Consider the following 18727-nt stretch of genomic DNA (forward strand, 5'->3'; position numbering starts at 1 on the left):
ACGTTCCAAGTCTGATTTACCGATGAGCTTTGAAGGGTTAAAATCATTTGCTTTGCTTTACAATCTAATGTGGTGGAGATGAATTTGAGTGCTTGTTCAATCCTGTTGACAAGAGCCTTGCATTGACTGGAGGCTCTCAAGTTAATGGTCAATAGTCACACCCACATCCTGTTCCTTTTCACCTTTGATAATGTATATCCATTCATTGTTCACAGGCTTCTCATTTCCTGCTGCACTGAGCATTACCCTAATGTTTCTCCACTTTTAAGTCCATCTGCATTTCCTCACTCATCCATTTAAATTATGATTTCTACAGCGTCTGGAGTGTTGGAGAGGATGCTGTAACGTCACCACCTTCATGACTCTTACCCAACACAGCAAGCGTGGTGGACTACAACGGAGTTCACATTTATACCCATGGGACACCCACTGCTCCTTCACAATCCACAGAGAAAACCACCCTTCCTTCCATACCACATTACTCCACCCCACCCATCAAACACATCCCCTCCTTCTAGAAGCAATCCTCCATTGCACTTGGGATGTATCCATTCCTTCCACTGGCTTTCTGCGAGCACATTCCTGTTTTATTTGACACGATGATAGAAGATAAGCGCTTCAATATTCAAACCGTTTTTGGTTCTGATCCAAACTTGACTAAGTGCTACCAGCTGAAGCATGCCAACATGAAGGTTATTAATTCAAGCTCCAGCCCAACTTCAGAGACACCTCAACTCCATTCTCCTGCCTAAACCCACATATCCCCTTGATTCCCTTAGTGTTCAAAAATCTATCAATCGCAGCCTTTAGAATTCTCTATCCCAGAGAGCTGTGGATAAGAACACAAGAAATAGGACCAGGAGTAGACCATTCGGCCCCTCGAGCCTGCTCCGCCATTCAATAAGATCATGGCTGATCTTCTTGTGTTTCGATTTCCACATTCCCATCTAACCCCGACAACTTCCGATTCCCATGCCGAACAATAATCTAACTCCCTCCACCTTAAATATATTCAATGACCCACTTCCACCACCTTCTGAGGCAGAGAGTTCCAAAGTCGTACAACCCTCAGAGAAAAAAATTCTCCTCATCTCTGTCCTAAAAGGGCAACCCCTAATTTTAAACCAGTACCCCCTATTTCTGGACTCATCCACCCTTTTCACGTCCACCTTGTCAAGGCTGTTCAGGGTCTTTTATACTTCAATCAAATCACCCCTCACTCTTCTAAACTCCAGTGTTTAGTTGTTGAGAATATTCAAGATTTATAGCCCCCGGATGAAGAAATTTCTCATCTCAGTCTGAAATGGTTGACCTCTCATCCTGAGACTGAGCCCCTTAGTTCTATAGGCTCTCCAGCCAGGGGAAACAGCATCGCCACATCACCAGGATACCCAGAGCTGGTCCAACAAAGGCAGGTTTGTGTTTGGCTGAAGTTCTGGTTACAGTCTGTCTGGACTTGAACATGAAGAATGGTTAATTGTGCAAGGTATGGCAGGACAAATCACCAAGGAAAACATCCCTTCAGCAACGGATGGAGAAAGTTTGGGAGTTCATGATGAGGCCAGCCCAAAACTAAAAGCTGAGCCTCAACAGCTGTCATTTTGTAGGCAAACACATTATATTCACAGTGCCAAGCCCATGGGTCACCCTCACTATTTAACTACTGCAATCAGCCCGATAGAAACAAAAGCTGTGCCAACGTGTCCAGAGAGTACCCCTGTTCTGGCTGCGCTATCAAAAGCACAACCCATTTCCAGAACAAAGGCTAAGAACAAAGGCCTTGCTTTTATGGGTCATGTTACTAGATGTGGTTTAATCAATTCAAAAGATAACGAAGGTCAAAACAGCCCTAGGTGCATGGATTCATAGGAAACAAAACACCTTTCAGGGCTCCAGTACCACACCCTGGGAGGCGGGGTCAAGCTTCACAACCGTGCTTTACTTTGAGTCATAAATTAGATTCACAATAAATTTTACCAATACATCAGGAATTATCAACAATGCCACCCAGGATCGGTGGTTCGCAAAGCAGCACTCTTTCAAGAGACTGTGGTATTGGAGAAGTTTTGTTGACAGCTAGTTTATAGTATGTTCACTCCCTCCGTGGATCTCCGCTTGTTGTGGTGGAGAAGCCTGTGTGCCCCGGCAACCCCTTGGGCAGAGCCATTGGGAGTTCCCTCCTCCTGGTCGGGCCACCCACGTGACAAGGTTGGAGGGGGTGGGGGGGGGGGTCGGGGTGGGAGGTGCCAAACAAGATGTGCCCCAAAAAGTCCTCAACAGCAGTGCTGGCAAAGGAAGACTGTGCATCTGACCAGCTGCAAGGTCGTCCCAGTCATTGTGGCTCGAAATGTCACCGAAATCTGACCACCAACCTGTCACCATCGTGTGGACAATGACAGCGCCCAAGGGCTCCACATTAAACAAAGTCACACGCAGGCCTCTCCAGGGGCCCATTTGCCAAGTCCTGTGGCGATGGAGAATCGGCGACAGGGACAACAGGGCTGTGAACCTGGGAATCTGACAGTGGCTATTCACCTCATCAAAGGTCAACTATCCTCTGGTGCCAGTATTAAATACTCCCTAGATAGAAAACTTCTCAACATCAGTCACTCCCATGCTAAAGCTAAACAGGCATCCATGACCGACAGTTTGCAGATGACTGCACTATTGTTGTACACTCTGCACCAGATTTACAAATCGCTCTCCATTTCTTCAACTCTGCATACAAGAAACTCAGTCTGGCTTTGAATGTTGCCAAAACAAAACTCATAACCCCCCACCTGGTCAGCCAAATAATCCACCTCCGTTCCATTCTAAGTAACTTCATTGTCGCTTTATAAACTTGTCTTTGCTGCTAATTTGCAACAAAGCAAAGCAGATTGTGACCCGACTTGCCCAGCATTATGGCTGTGTCATTGTAGAAGTCTGCACGATGCGAGTCTGTACAGAAAGATGAACATAAAAGCTCGGAAGCTTGGGATTGCTACCCTACACCAGCATGTTCATGACAAAGGAAGCGCTGTTTGTGGGAAGCATGTCAGAGGCTCCATCCTCTGAAGACACACACTTTCACAAGTCTTGCAAACTAGCATGTACTGAATAAATGGGGGACAGATTCCCTCCCATTCTCCTACACAAATACAGGTCAAGGCCACTGTTGGGCCTTGATTTGAAGCAGTGGCAGGAAAAGAGGAAAAATGGAAAGGCTAAGAAGGGTTTGCGGGTGTCTGTCTGAGTGCCTGTATCTTATACACTGCTAAATTATTCAAGGTTACAGGTCAAAGTTAGCAATTATCTCCTGAACCAGGTGGCCTGCCCTCTCTGATCTGTCAATGGCTTTTGACACTAAAGGTTGGATCTATCCAGAGCCGGGTCGACTCTGGAGGCCTTTAAAAACGACAGGCGGGGCCCAGATGCACAAGTCCCACTCTCATTTCGGGCAGATCCCATTTTTGTCTGCAAGGGAAAGGGGCAGAGAATGAATCACACAGGCAGGAAACCTGAACTCAGCATGGCCATTTGAAATTAGTACTGAGTTCAAACAGGCTCCATCTTCCCTGTTCCAAGGTTCTTAACCCACGGTGTGAGAGTCACAAATTTATGGAGGATGTGTAAATGCTGTTGAAGGGTGGATAAGGTCTGTTTACGGGTTGTGATCCAAACTTATTTAAATCCCCAGCCCTTTAATAACAAAAATAGGCTGCAGGCAACAGAGTAGAAAAAAATTCACTGCTGGAAATGCATTGATTGATTGGCCATCTGGAATAGCTTAGAAAAAAAATTACCATCTATTCCTGCAGTTTCAATAGACTTCATTTCCCAATGACTGTTACTACAGCTGAGCCCATTATGAATGTCTGGCTGAGTTTCAAAAGCTATAAACCGCTCATTTCAGCGGGGGGAGCTGAGTTTGCATTTTGATTGACAGTTTTAAGAGGCTATTAAGGGATTAGCTGTTTTTGATGTGGTTACTGAATAGAAGTTTGGTTTCTTTTTAAATAACAGGTTGACTACTTGAGGGGATTTAAAATCCTTTAATAGGTTTCATTAGATTTCATAATTTGTTTCTGTATCAAGTGTATATAAATGAGAACTCTCACAGATTATTAGGAGTTTATTTTCTTTTCATCTCCACAAGACTCCTGATGTCTGCATAGTGGATACTGGGTGAGTAGTGGCAAAGGGGTATGAGGGGCCATGGGGGTGGCATTAAAGCTTGAAGAGCCATGGCAGTGGCATGGGGGGGGTGGGGGTGTGAGGTGGCATGTGGAAGTCAGGTTTCAGAGATCAAGGGACACTTTTTCTATCTCCCCACCCAGTCCTAAAGGCTGGGTACAGATACACATTGAGGAACCATCCCCAAGTGCCTTACTCATGTGGTCACAAATGTCAGCAGATACCTGAGCTAAGCCCAATCTAATTCACCCAACATCTTTAACTAGGAACTCCGAACATGCTTCACAGAATAACTACACCACCTGGACTGCAGCGGATTAAGAAGGTAGTTCATTACCACCTTCTCAAGGGGATGGGCACTAAATACTGGCCTTGCCAACTATGCCCACATCCTGTAAATTAATTAGAAAAAAATCTCTATGGGCAGTCAAATCTTCTCAGTACTGCACATTTCAATGTTCCTAAGAGCCGGCTAATATGTCTCCAATTTGGCACAGGTATTCTGGACGACTGTAACTCTCCACCAGAGACCCAGATGGCATCTGGTAATTTAGCACAGAATACAGAACCAACCTGGGTTCTTCCTGGTCTGCTTAGCTGAGCACCTTATCACCGCAGTGTACCAAGGATAGCTGAAAGGACAGTTCCCGAATGATCACATTCAGCCCATTCCCACATCAAAAGGAAGCTTTGTCCCTCTCTGTAGCTGAATTCTGGGTTTGGAGACCAGTGCTTTTACTGAGGTCTCAGAAAGAGAAAGTATTTGTCCATAAAAAGCAGCTTTCATATACTCTGGATGTCTATAGTAGATCACAACAAATGATATACTGTGTGTTGTATATGCTGTGCACTGTACTCACTGTTATGTGGCAAATAAAACACAATTAATTATCACATGGAAAAATACCACGAACAGCGGTGAGATTTCTGACTGGTCAAATTGTCCTTGTGGTATTGGTGAAGAGGAGAATATTAGCCAAGACAACAGAAAAACTTCCTGCAATTTTTCAAATTGTGTTTTGGGATCTTTCATGTCCAGCTGAACTATAGCAAGAGCCATGGGGTCTTGGTTTACTATCTCGTTGGAAGGGCACAGTTTCTAACAATGCTGCACCTCCTTGGTACTGCACCAAAACATCAGCCTAGATGACCTGCTCCTCAGTGCAACCTGAAGCACATTCTCACTTACAGACAAGACTTCACCGTAACATTGTCTGCCTCCGTCCCCTTGGGGCTGAAACCCTCAGCTATGCCTTTACCACTTACAGATTCAATTACTGCAACCCTCTGTAAACATCAGCTCACCCAAAATCTGCAGCCACGGTCCAATCCTGCACCAAGCCCTGCAATTTAAAAGTTGAACGTCTCTTCCTATCTCTGTCATTTTCCCCTGCCCTACAGTCCATCGATCATTTTGTTCCTCCGACTCTTGAGCACCACCTTTCTCCACCAGTCCCATCACTCTCCACCCCTCCATTGGCAGCCAAGCACTCATCTGTCTCGCCCACTAGATTTGGTGAGAATTGGATATTGGACAAGCACAGGAATGGGAGGGATGGCCTTCAGTTCAAATATCTTGCTGATGTCAGGGCTCACACTAAGAATAACCACATGTAGGATTCTGTCGGACAGCCAATTGCTATTGAACTGTACCCCAGCAAGCCAGCAACATTGGGAGAGTGCTGAGAAAATTAGGGGGGGGCTTAACCCTTTCATACAAACATGTTCGTATGTACGCACGGAAGGGTTAAGTTTGCACTTCCTATCCTCTACTTATATGAGTGCACGATAATTACCAAAATTTTTCTAAAGAAATATAAACGGGAATCAAGACTAATATTTTTCAGCTTTTATTTATCAAACACAACCTTGTGACCCAGACAGTTTTATGGAAGTATGCTTATTAAGCAAGATGAAATGAGAATTAAGATAAATATTGAGCATTCTTCTTGTGCGTGGGGTAGGCTAAACTTGGAAAAAAAAAATCCAACGATATCAAATTCGCAGTCAGTGTCCTTAACCCGAAGTTTCATGGATGTTAACCGGATCGTAGACACAAGTTGTTCCGCTACAGACTACACGTGGCTCTGAATTTCCTTTGCTTCAAGAGGCTCCTGGGGGAGTCTGCACTTAAGATGGTTGGCTTCTAATGCAAAGTCATCAAGTTAACAAGGCTGACCCCAGTTTTAAACAGTACTTTCATAATAAACTGATTTCCATCAGCCTGTCTGAATCAGACACATTAATTCTAAACAGCCCTCAATCCTAGTTTCTGTTGAATTGCTCCCCCAGTATTTTTTAAACTCAAACGATCGACATAATCTCATCCTCCTTACACACAATGCACGCTATTCTGCTGCCCACACTCCAGGCCATTGCGCTGGGGGTGCAGGGGATGTGGGGGTAGTCGGGTGCTGGGGGGGGAAATGGGAAAGGAGGCGAGTGGACTCTGTCAGCCAGACTGTGCCCCTTACGTTGCTGCAGGAGGATTACACAGGTCCAGAAAGACAACAAAGGCAGCAAACTAAAAAGGTAAAAATTAATACATTTTTAAAAAAGGGACAAGTTCTACTTTGGAGGATGCTCTAAGAATTATATTCTTCAACCCATTACAGTCTTCAGCATTGGCTTGTTGCTTATAGAGCACAGGGCATTAAGCTCTTTGCTTTTCCCCTCTCTATTTTACTTGCTGTGCACTTGTGCAGATTATAGATAGCTTTTGAAAGGACTCTATATACCTTCACACTCTAACACTTTCCAATATAACCTGATGTCTCACGTTGCCTGTAATCTGTTCAGAGGCCCTTTAAGAGAATCTACCTGAAGCATCGTCTTTTGATGGTCCACCATTATCTCTGGCCTGACACAGCTTCACGGGTGAATCCTAATGTGTCCACACAGCTCTCCAGCACGGCATTGTTTTCAGTGTGTGTGCCAAGCAATGGCATCAGGAATCTGGGACTTCATATCTTTTTTTTTAGTTCATTCATGGGATGTGGGCTTCGCTGGCTGGGCCAGCATTTATTGCCCATCCCTAATTGCCCTTGAGAAGGTGGAGGTGAGCTGCCTTCTTGAGCCGCTGCAGTCCATGTGGTGTAGGTACACCCACAGTGCTGTTAGGGAGGGAGTTCCAGGATTTTGACCCAGTGACAGTGAAGGAACGGCGATACATTTCCAAGTCAGGATGGTGAGTGACTTGGTGGGAAACTTCCAGGTGGTGGTGTTCCCATCTATCTGCTGCCCTTGTCCTTCTAGATGGTAGTGGACGTGGGTTTGGAAGATGCTGTCAAAGGAGCCTTGGTGAGTTGCTGCAGTTTATCTTGTAGATGGTACACACACTGCTGCTACTGTGCGTCGGTGGTGGAGGGTGTGAATGTTTGTGGTTGTGGTGCCAATCATGAGGTTAGGGTTGGGCATCAAATTAAATTTAAGAATCCTACAGACCAGGAAAGTCACAGGTTCAACTCCTGATATGTACTGATCTCAACCTGGGCAGCAGCAATCTGTTATTATTGATAAAGTACTCAAGAGGATAAATCGGTCAGTGTTCCATTCTTGACCCTTATGCAGTGGCCCGTTATGGAACGTGCTTATGTGTTGGACAAAGATGGAACGAAGCTTCCTTTAATGCCTCCTGACTATCGAATAACCTGTCTACACACTCAACCTTCGGTCACACATGAAGAATTGGCTCCTCAGTGAGGTGTTGGAGAGTTGCCAGTACCCATAGAACTGTCATTACCTCCGGAAGAGGAGAAGAGAAAATACTCCCAAATGAATACAAACTCTGGCCAAATTATAGGATTTGTAGCTGGAGATTGTTTTGTCTTTTTCCAGGATTTCCAGCCACCTGGATCCCAGTTGGAATACTGACACTCATCCCAGCTTAATGCTCCGACAATGTCATCAATTCATAGTCATTACATTCGGCCCATTGAGTCTAGGCCGGCTATCCACACAGCAGTCCGGTCAGTCCCATTCAATGCATTTGATAGGTGGAGAACGGACAGAAAGGCCTGACGCTTTCTGGCAGGGGCCATTTCCAAATTTTCCTTTGAAATTGGGCAACTTGCCTGGGAAAGTTCGAGCTGCCTGCAGGTGAAACATAAACAAGGGCCATTTCCAAGAAGCAGATATTTAAACACTTGATGGATAATTGCTGGCCTGTTCTGTTCTTAAACTGCTCGAGGGCACAATGGGACCATATCCATTCTTGCTGCTGCATATCACCTGGTATTCATTGCCTCAGGCAGGGAACATTCCTGGACAGACACCTTTAGAAACAGGAATGAGAACTAAGGCTGCACATGCTGAATCCTGCCTCTTAGAATCACAGCCAATAAACTATCAATTTTTTTATGCAGTGGGTGCTTGCAATGCTCTTTGGCGTCTATACCCTGCACTGATTATGAGCCAATGTTCCTGTGCATACACTTATTCTGATCCCGAGTCGGGGGCTATGTACCATTCAATTGTGCTAATGCCTCTTGGGACCAGTAGCCTTTCTTCAATTCCTATTTTCTTCACCCCCATACGTGCTAATGTACTGTTCTGCAGGTGTTTGTAGATTTCCAGAGTACCACACCTCCCCTACCATGCCATATGCTATGGGTTATTGAACCATGAAGGGCATCACACCTGAGCCCTACCCGTGGACAAGCTACCAGAGGGCTGCGGGTGCCCAGAGAATGGCCACTGACTTCGCTGCATCCTCATGAAGCACTCACATACACCTGGTCTTCTGGGAGGGTCATGATGAGGACTGACATCCTCCCTAACCCAAGGCATCAAGACTAAGAGTTCACATAAAGCTAAACTCTGGTTTGAATCAACTAACTTAGGACCAATTGAACCCTGGTGGCTTCAGAATTACACAATTCAGGCATTACAGCACCACAGTACTACAGTACAGCCACCTTTCTGCTGTAATGTACATATGCATTTCACAACACTACATGCTGCTCTGATATCAACAAACTGCATTTATATAGCGCCTTTAATATAGTAAGGTACCCAGAGGAGCATCATCGGAGTGTAATCGAACAGGAATGACATCAAGCCAAAGGAGGAGGCATTAAGACAGGGAACCAAGAGCTTAGTCAAAGAGAGAGATTTACAAGAATGGTTCCAGGCATAAGGGACTTCAGTTATGTGGTTAGATTGGAGAAGCTGGGGCTGTTCTGCTTCGAGAAGAGAAGGTTAAGAGTAGTTTTGATAGGGGGGGTTCAAAATCATGAGGGGTCTGGCCAGAGCAGGTGGGGGGAAACTGTTTCCATTGGCGGCCAGGTAGAGACCCAGAGGGCACCGATTTGAGGCGGCATTAGAATCAGAGGCGACATGAGGAAAAACTCTTCTTTTAAAAAAGGCAGCGAGTGGTTAGGATCTGGAATGCATTGCCTGACAGTGTGGTGGAGGCAGATTCAGTGGTGGTTTTCAAAAGAGAACTAGATAATTATCCCAAGCGAAAAAAAATTGCAGGGGCACAGGGAAAAGGCAGGAGAGTGGCAGATGCTAAGTTGAACTTGCAGTGGGCTAGCACAAGAACAATGGGGTCGAATGGCCTCGTGTTCTGTAACCATTCCATGAATTGATGATTCTAGGCAAATTTTAAACAAAATTATAAAAGGTAGCAGTATCAATATGAAAAAAATGTGAAAAATGCAGGTGTATAAGATTGATTTCCTATTAACCAAGTAGTTTGACCGTAGCAGAGACCCACAACTAATCAGGTACATCACAAGCCTGCACCTACTGGTGTCTTTAGTTTGATATGGTTTCACTAATTCTCGCATACTCAGTATTTTGGATACTGAGCAGTGCCTGTTCTGTAAGTCAGCGCACAATAACAGCTGCCCCAATGTCTGCAAATCTCCACCATAAAATCATGACTTCCCTTTGAGTTCAGTCATTACCTTTATCTTTAAAAAAAAAAGAGGACCACAGAGACTGGAACACAGCAGCCCAGTGGTAATAAATACACCGCATACCAAGAGAGCTGTTGCACTGCAAATTTTATAGACAGGTTACACCACATGGTGCAGTTGTTGCAAAATTAGCAAGGAACCTATTAGTCAAGTAGTGTTATCTACGGAGCAGGGAGCTTCACACAGCTTGGGCTGTAAGTCTGTAAACCTGCCTCACACCCAGATTATCTTGCTTTATACTGGGAGGAGAGCAGGCAGTCCACTCACCTCCACCTCCACGGCACCTCCATTCACAGGCCCTTGGCAAGGCACGTGTGCCAAGAGCATTTTTGTTTTAAACAGAAGGAAGAAAGCCAGTTATTTTCTGCTGGTATGTTTGACCTTGAGCTGACCTCTCCCAGGTGGCAGGAACTGGTGCTGCGAGTTTACAGGCACTTCTCTCAAGCGGTTATCCTCAGATCCCCAAGGGCAGTACCTGAGCAGTGACTTCGGAAGGGGCAGTCCAGGCTAACACAGCTCCATCTGAACAGCTAAAGCTCCACAGGTTGTGCTCCGTCTAGGCACTGGGCCACTCCAGGAGCACCTGCTGTAGTTTTACAGCTGATAACTCATTGGGAGTCAAAACAACAAATCTACTCAAGGGTTTAAACACTGCAACAAAATGGTCGCTTCCTCGGTGTCTGCCTCTTGCCTCTTCTCCATCTCCTCCCTCTCACGCTTTTAGCGAGGAATAAAAGGAAAACCTATTCAAGTTCCCTTCCAGTAGTCATTTGAATTTTCTGATTGGATTACAGTCAGTAATTCACTAATATGCTCCACATAAACTGATTTTCTGAGTCAATGAGTGACAATAATAACAAACCAGTCGCTCCTTCTATACTAATTGTGGATCAGGACTTAGTTACTAAGTACTAGGTTCCATAATATCACTGGGATCAAATCCAAATTCAAACCTCGATTCCACTCCACACATACAAAGTGCTGATGTTTTTTAAACTCGTTGAAGTTTTATAGCGTTTGTAATGGATGGAAATTTGGGGATTTAAATTCAAGACCTTACACAGGGAAGTGTACCTGTGCAACTGAAGTCCACTTCCAGCCAGTCCCACTCCATGCTGTGTACATCAGGAAGTTACTAACTGGATTCCCTGCTCTGCATACAGTAGCATAGAGGTTACATTACTGGTCTAGTAATTCAGAGACCTGGACTAATGATCCAGAGGGTCAACCTCTGGATGGGGGATGCAAATTCAATTAATTAAATAAATCTGCAATTGAAAGCTAGTCTCAGTGATGGTGACCATGAAAGCGATTGTCATAAAAACCCATCTGGTTCAGTAATGCCCTTTAGGGAAGGAAATCTGCCGTCCTTACCCGGTCTGGCCTACATGTGACTCCAGACCCAGACAGCAATGTGGTTGATCCTTAACTGCCCCTCCGAAATGGCCTAACAAGCCACTCAGTTGCATAAGGAAGGGCAATATATTCTGGTCCTTCCAATGCTGTTGACATCCCGCGAATGAATTAAAAAAAAATATTGCTGAGAAAAGAGACATGTCGAAGCTTTTGGTCTTGCACTCATCAGGACACTTGCAAGAATAAGGGGGAAAACAACAATTTATACTGTGTGAAGAGAGTGCTGATTGGTTGGCAAGTGGCGTTGCCATGGAGAATGCACCACCACATACAGTACAAATTGTCATTTTCCCATTTATATTGGTATCCTTGCGAGTGTCCTGATGAGTGCGAAACGAAAAGCTTAGACATGTCTCTTTTTTCAGCAATACTCAAGTTCTGTACCAAACAAAAAAAATAATTGTTTCTCATTTCATGCCCTGAAGGTATTGGACAAGAATTGCTCCAAGGGCATTGATCGGCTTGCTGAAGAAGGCAATAACCAGCGATAGACTGTTTTACTGAGAGCATTATCAAAGTTGAGCCTGATCTCAGTCTCTGCAGTGACTAGGAACAGAAACCCTAGTTGATTTTTTCCTTGTGCAAGCCCCAGGACACCTGAGACCAATTGTACCATCCCACCTCACTCCCTTTGAATATGCAAGTGTAAAGCCTACAGTGACACTCTGGAGTGAGTGACCCTAACATTGATCCTCATCAGTGAGAGTAATTTCCAGCTGCAGGTATGACCTGACTGCGCAGATACAACAATGCTGTGATCTGAAATTTAAACTCATCTCAACTGGTTGGGGACAAGAGAGAAAAAGGGTCTGAAAAAGGGTCTGAATTTCCAGTTGACCCAATTGGGATTAGTTTGGGTTCTGAAACCACTTTGAAGCTGAAGATGCATCTGTGGCACCTAATAGAATGATTAGCTCAGTTCAGTGGCTGCAGGGAAGGATCTGTGGGAGAATCTGTTTACATAAAATGAAAAAAAAATTGTACTTATATAACACATCTCATGACCACCAAATGTCTGAAAGCACTTTACAGCCACCGAAGCTCATTTGTGGTGTAGTCACTGTTGCAATGTAGGAAACATGGCCACCAATTTGCGCACAGCAAGATCCCACAAACAGCAATGTGATAATGACTAGATAATCGGTTCCTTTTGTGGTGTTGATTGAGGAATAAATATTGGCCAGGACACAGGGCATTAACTCCCCTGCTCCTCTTCAAAATAGTGCCATGGGATCTTTTATGCCCCCCAAGCATGAAGGTGGGGCTTCAGGTGCTGGGAGATGGCACCGCTGACAGTGCAGCACTCCCCCAGGACTGCACTGTAGTGTCAGCCTTGATTTACGTAAAGTGGGACTTGAGCCCAGAACCTATTTTCCAACTTTCTCTCAATATTTAACCACAAGACTAGACTTGTCTTGTCAATCATAAACATCACAGGAGGCACCACTAATGATAGTTAATTATTCTAGCATCCATTTCCACTTCACAGAAGAGTACATAGACTGACCAGTTAAAGTAAAAGTGAAGGCCATTGCCCATAAATGATTATATCAGTTGGTCAATAGCAAATATTGCTAAATAAGTACAGCAGAATAGAAGCAGGAGTAGAGGAGGCCATATAACCCCTCCAGCTTGCTCCACCATTTAATAAGATTATAGTTGATCTATGTCAACCTGACTCTATTTTTCATTGTTTAACACTGGCCTTGAACTAATTAAAACTGGAAATGCTGGAACTATGCAGCAGATGCATCACCATATGCAGAGAAAAGACTGGTGGTCAGATGAAGTAGTCTTCACCTCAAACGTTAACCTGGCCTTTCATATATCACATACTCACGGGCTTCTTGTGTACCTCCAGCATTTGCTGTTATCTCAGATTTCCAGAGTACACTTTTCCCCTTCACCACACGCCCGTTCCTGGTTTCATTCTCAATCTCTCCTAATTGCCAACAGATATTCCACATCAAGCTTTGGCATGAGGTGACTTTAATTTCCCAGTGGTTTCAGTGACACAGCTGGCAGACAGCTGGGTACTAATGCAGCACAGGGCTAAATAACAAGATCCAGACTCCCACCTGCACTGCTGGGAAGAGGGGTCATGGGCTGAGGCTCAACACCCCATGCACACAACAACTTGCATCTATATAGCACCTTTGACGTAGTAAACTGTCCGAAGGCACATCACAGGAGCACGATCAAAATTCTCCACTAACCTCAGTGGAGAATTAGTAGAGGTAACTGCAAATTTGGCCAAAATTTGGTTTTATTGAGTGTCTTTAAGGAGGAAAGTGAGGTTTAGGAGAGCAGGAAATTGACATTTAGGGGGGAATTCTGGAGGTTAAGACCTTGGCAACTGATGGCGGTGATGAAAATTGGGGATGCGCAGGAGGTCACAACTGGAGGAGCGTAAAGATCTTGGAGCAGCGTAGGGCTGGGCAATATTACTATGTTTGTGGGGGGTGAGGCGGTAGAGGGATTTGAATATAAGGATGAGAATTGTAAAACAAAAAGAACATTTTTCATTGGATTACACAGAATATATAGCACGGAAACTGGTCACTGAGCCCAGCTATCCACACTGGCACTTAGGGTTCCAAGTCTAGTCACCTCCCATTCTTCCTCAGCTAATTCTATATCAGCATAACCCTGTGTTCCTTTCTTCCCTTAAATACACATCTAATATTCACCTCAACGAACGTTCGGCATTCTCACTACTCTCTGAATTTCCTATTTGATCTCTTGGCAACTATTTTATATCGACAGTCTTCACCTTATATATATTATATTTATATATTATATATTTATAATATATATTATATTTATATATATGCACTATTTTATAATCAACAGCCTCCACTTTTGCTTCTTCCTGAACGAGGGAACAAATTCCCTGTGTCTACTCAATAAAAATCTTTCAGAATTTTATCAATCTCTATGAGATTATTTCTCAGACTCCAAAAGACACAGCTTCTTCACCTCTCCTGAAATGTATAAACTCGCAGTGTCATCCTAGTCAATCTTACTTGCACCTTCTCCAGCGTCTCTATACCCATGATAGTCAGAGCTGCCCACAGTGCTCACAACTGTGGTTCAATTCAAGGCAAGTTTAACACAACTTTTCCACCCAATCCCCTCAGAAATAACCCCGAGTGCTAGGGTTGCTCTAATGTTTAAAATGGCTTTATTGACCTGCATTGCAACTTCTAATGATTTGTATATCCCGCCAGATTCCTTTACCCCCCTACCCCAGTATTCTCATTTTCTAAGTAATATGTGACCCCCTCCTCGTTTTTCTGACCAGGACGCCTCACACTTATGGTGAGTTGAAATTCATTCTCCAGTTCCATGCCCGATCTGAAAGTTTATTGAGTGTTGTCTAGTTTGTTGCAATCGTCCCGAATGTTGACTGTCGCTCCCAGTGTGGTGTTATATCGGACCATACCCACACAGATTGGGGGTGGGTGCCCTGGTACTGACATAGTACCTTCCACACTGGCACAGAGCAGGGGGAATGGGACTGACTAGATTGCTCTGCAGGGAGCTGGCATGGGCTAAATGGGCTGAATAGCCTCCTTCTGTTACACACTGATCAAGGGCCTGAAATATTAACCAGGGCAATGGGAAAGAGCAATGAGTGGACTTGAGGGGGGAGGTAGCTGAAGTAGGTTACAAGGAGACTTTCAATGAAATATATGGAAGCAAAGGTAGTTAAGAGAATTGGGAGCAGAGGCATAGGAAAGCTGAGGAAAGGGAAGGGTGTGGGTGGGGATACAGACTCCAGGAGATAGCAGAGGCTGGATGGAGCAAAGTTGTAGATGAAATGTAAATCAGGACAAGACCATGCACGGAGGGAAATCACTGCCCAGCAACTTTGGTGGGCACCGATGTTACGGAGATGGGAAGAATTAGCTTCGGGGCAATAACATTAAAGCATGCAATCCTCACTCAAATAACTTCACAGCCCAGATATAAAGAGAAACTCTAATCCCGGATTTTAATAAGCTTTTTCCCCGCAGAAACAAGTTATATTCCGCCCAGTTGTAATGAGCAGAGTCAGAGAGGTTAGGGGCTGTCTGAGTCCCATTGAGGTCTTACCCAGTATAATGCAGATCATGTCCAGGAAGATCAACATCCTTCTGCCTCGGGGGCTTCTGCGGTCTCGACCACCACCTGCGACATCAGGCTCTGAATCACAGGCATCTTCACTGTCCGGAATCCTCACGATCGCTGCAGTTGGAGTATAACTCCCGTCTTCCTTGCACTTGGACATGGTGGTGGTGGTTGGGGGGCTCTGTCTCGCCTCTTACCCCGGGACTCTGGCTGTCTCTCTGCCTCTTTTTCTCACGGGCTCCAGCTCCCCCCTGTCCCTCCAGCAACCCCCAGTCTCCAGTCCCGGCCACTTGACCCAGGCTCTCGTCTCCGTTATTCCAAGCGGAGGGTCCAAAAGTTTTCTTCGCACGAAAGGTCCCACAAACTTTGAAAACTTTCCAAGAATTCCTCCCCTCAAACCTCCCTCCCTCCCCACCACCACCCACCACCACCCAACTCCCACCAAAAAAACACACACACAAAACTTTTGCTGCTCAGTCTGATTCTTCAGTTTAAACAGCGACAAAGGAACATGTTTCCAAACAAAACAAAAAGTTTCAAAACTCGGAGAAAGAAGTTCCGAGCGAATCCAAGCCTGGGATTTGCAGCTACAAACAGCCTGGCTGCTTCTTGCTTCCTCGTCTCTCTCTCTCTCTCTCTCCTCTGGTCAACAGAACCACATTAACTGGTACCTCAGAGGGCGGACTCTTTCTGTTTAAACTCAGGACCCCTGGGGACACCCTGGTGATTGACAGCCCAGTCAAGTCGGAAATTTGGGGGGTGGGGGTTTGTTGGGAGGCGAGAGGACAGGAGGAAAACTTTGCTCCGGCGAGTTTAGCCAAACTCATGCTCCAGCAGAAGGAAGTAAGGAAAGACGCCAGAGCTACAGGATTGGCTCATTCCAACTCCAGCATTTGAATTGAGACTTAATAATGCCCTGATCCTCTGGGCTACAACACTGGGCTGCCAGACAACAGCTGGGGAGGGAGAGGGACCCGAACCTGCAAAATCCAACATTTCCATCTATTTCATCCTCCTGAAGGATAGGGTCTGGAAATTAGGAAGCGTCTCCCCTGATTGGTTAATAGATCCTAAATCAGAGCCGGAAAGATCTGTTGGGACAGGCAGCTTGAGATCTCCGAAAATCAACAGGCACATTCATCTATGTAAAAAGTTCTAAGTCCCACTCCAAGAACTTAATCTAGAGCAACAACCCTGTGTGATGTTGAAGGTGTGTCAGACTTTCCTGGTGCCTTGTCTTGAATTCAAAGAGCCAGCATAGGTACTGAGGGGCCGAATGGCCTCCTTCTGTACTGTAAGCTTCAACAAGGCCCTACCTTTCTGACTGTAGTGGTTCATGTTAATGTTGACCATCCTATGGCAGTTTGGGCTTCCAGGCTAACTCTGGAAAGAATTAACTGACCTGGAACTTGCTGCCCACTAGGGTACTGGAAGCAGGGAGCAATAATTTCAAATGGAAATTGGATGGGCACTTGAGCGAAATAAGCTTGCAGGGCTACGGGGGTTAGATCAGGGGAATGGGCTTAATTGGATTCCCTACACAGGTCGTGAGTCCATTGCCAACTACTATAAAGTGTATTCCTGGAGCTTTTATCACATGACTTGCCCCCACCTTCCAGCCATTAGTCAGTCAACATATCCATCCTTGTGCCTCCTACATCAATTGGAATGTAAAAAGACTCATTACCCAATGACTGTCAGCCAAACAGTCATTTTTCCCCATTTTCAATATTTTTATATTTGGTAAAGAGAAATGTTCAAGGGAAATGACAAATTGTTTTTCATGTCCCAATGATTTTTCTCACAGCAGTGTCCTAGAGATTGATCTTCAATTCCTGGAGACTACAGACCAATCCTGGAGAGTTGGCAATCCTAGTTGATGGGCTGAATAGCCTTCTCCATGACCCTATAATTGGTCACACATTGGCACAGAATGGTTACAGCATTAAATGTCACTGAATTGCAAGGAGAGATCATTCTGTGAGCTGTTCCATGGAACAGAATCACACAGAAGCAGGCCATTCTGCCCATCATGTCCATGGTGGCTTTTTGTAAAAATGCAGCTAGTCTCACTGCCCTGCCCTTTCCCCTTACTCCTGCAATGTTTTTCTCTTCAGGTAGTTATCCCATTCCAAAGCCAGTGCATTCCAGATTCTAACCACTCACTGTGTAAAAACGTTTTTCCTCTGGCTTTGACCCTTCTGCCAATGGGAACAATTTCGCTCAACTCCATCCAGATTTTGAGCACCTCCAACAAATCTCCTCTCAACCTTCTCTTCTCAAAGGAGAAAAGGCCCAGCTTCTCCAATCTATTCGTGTGACTCGAGTCTCTCGTCCCCGGAACCAGGCTGGTAAATCTTTTCTGCACCTTCTCAAAAGCCTTCACGTCCTTGCTGAAGTCTGGTGTCCAGAATTGGACCCAATACTCCCGAGACCAAACCTTTGTCCTGTAAAGGTTTATCATAACTTCCTTGCTTTGTACTCTTGTGCCTCTGTTTATAAAGCCCAGGATCTCATATGACTTATTAACCACTTTCTCAACCTGCCCTAACATCTTCAATGATTTATGCACATATACCCCAAGTCCCTCTGGCCCTCCACCCTCTTTTAGAGTTGTGGTCTTTATTTTACATTGCCTCTCCCTGTCTTTCATATTTGATATAAGATCTATGGTAACATAAGCTGACAGTTTTACAGGTACTCACTGAAGCTGGGTGGCTAACCCCTGGTTTAGACTGTGGAAACTCATTATTACTGCACTATTTTATCAGATTTCACTCCTTTCAGTTATATATATCCTTCCCCATTTGTCTTCCACTTTCTTCTGAAGCCAACGATCCTGCTTGAATTTGCATCATGTGCTCAGCATATCTTGCTCCTCTTTGCCTCCCAGTCTACGTAATACAGTATATTTACCGGGGCCCTACACTGTCTACATATTGGAAGACTGGTAGCATGTCGGGCCTTGTTGGATTTATTCAGGCTGACATCCTGGTCCAGGAATGAGGGAGTGCTGCACTGCCAGTGATGCCATCTTTCAGATGAGATGTTAAACCAAGTTTCTGTCTGCCCTCTCAAGAGGATGTAAAGGATCACAT

General features: G+C 45.0%; 1 protein-coding gene across 1 annotated transcript in view; it reads right to left on the reverse strand.

Annotated features, from left to right (window-relative positions):
- LOC144668976 (phospholipid phosphatase 3-like) overlaps nt 1-16451 on the reverse strand; it is a 78761-nt gene extending 62310 nt beyond the window's left edge. Inside the window, exon 1 of the mRNA XM_078531514.1 lies at nt 15615-16451. Coding sequence (XP_078387640.1) covers nt 15615-15789 — 175 coding nt within the window. The 5' untranslated portion in view covers nt 15790-16451. The remainder of the gene's footprint in view (nt 1-15614) is intronic.
- Between the last annotated feature and the right edge of the window lie 2276 nt (nt 16452-18727).

Source organism: Cetorhinus maximus, chromosome 28 (assembly GCF_964194155.1).
Source record: "Cetorhinus maximus chromosome 28, sCetMax3.hap1.1, whole genome shotgun sequence".
Taxonomy (NCBI): domain Eukaryota; kingdom Metazoa; phylum Chordata; class Chondrichthyes; order Lamniformes; family Cetorhinidae; genus Cetorhinus; species Cetorhinus maximus.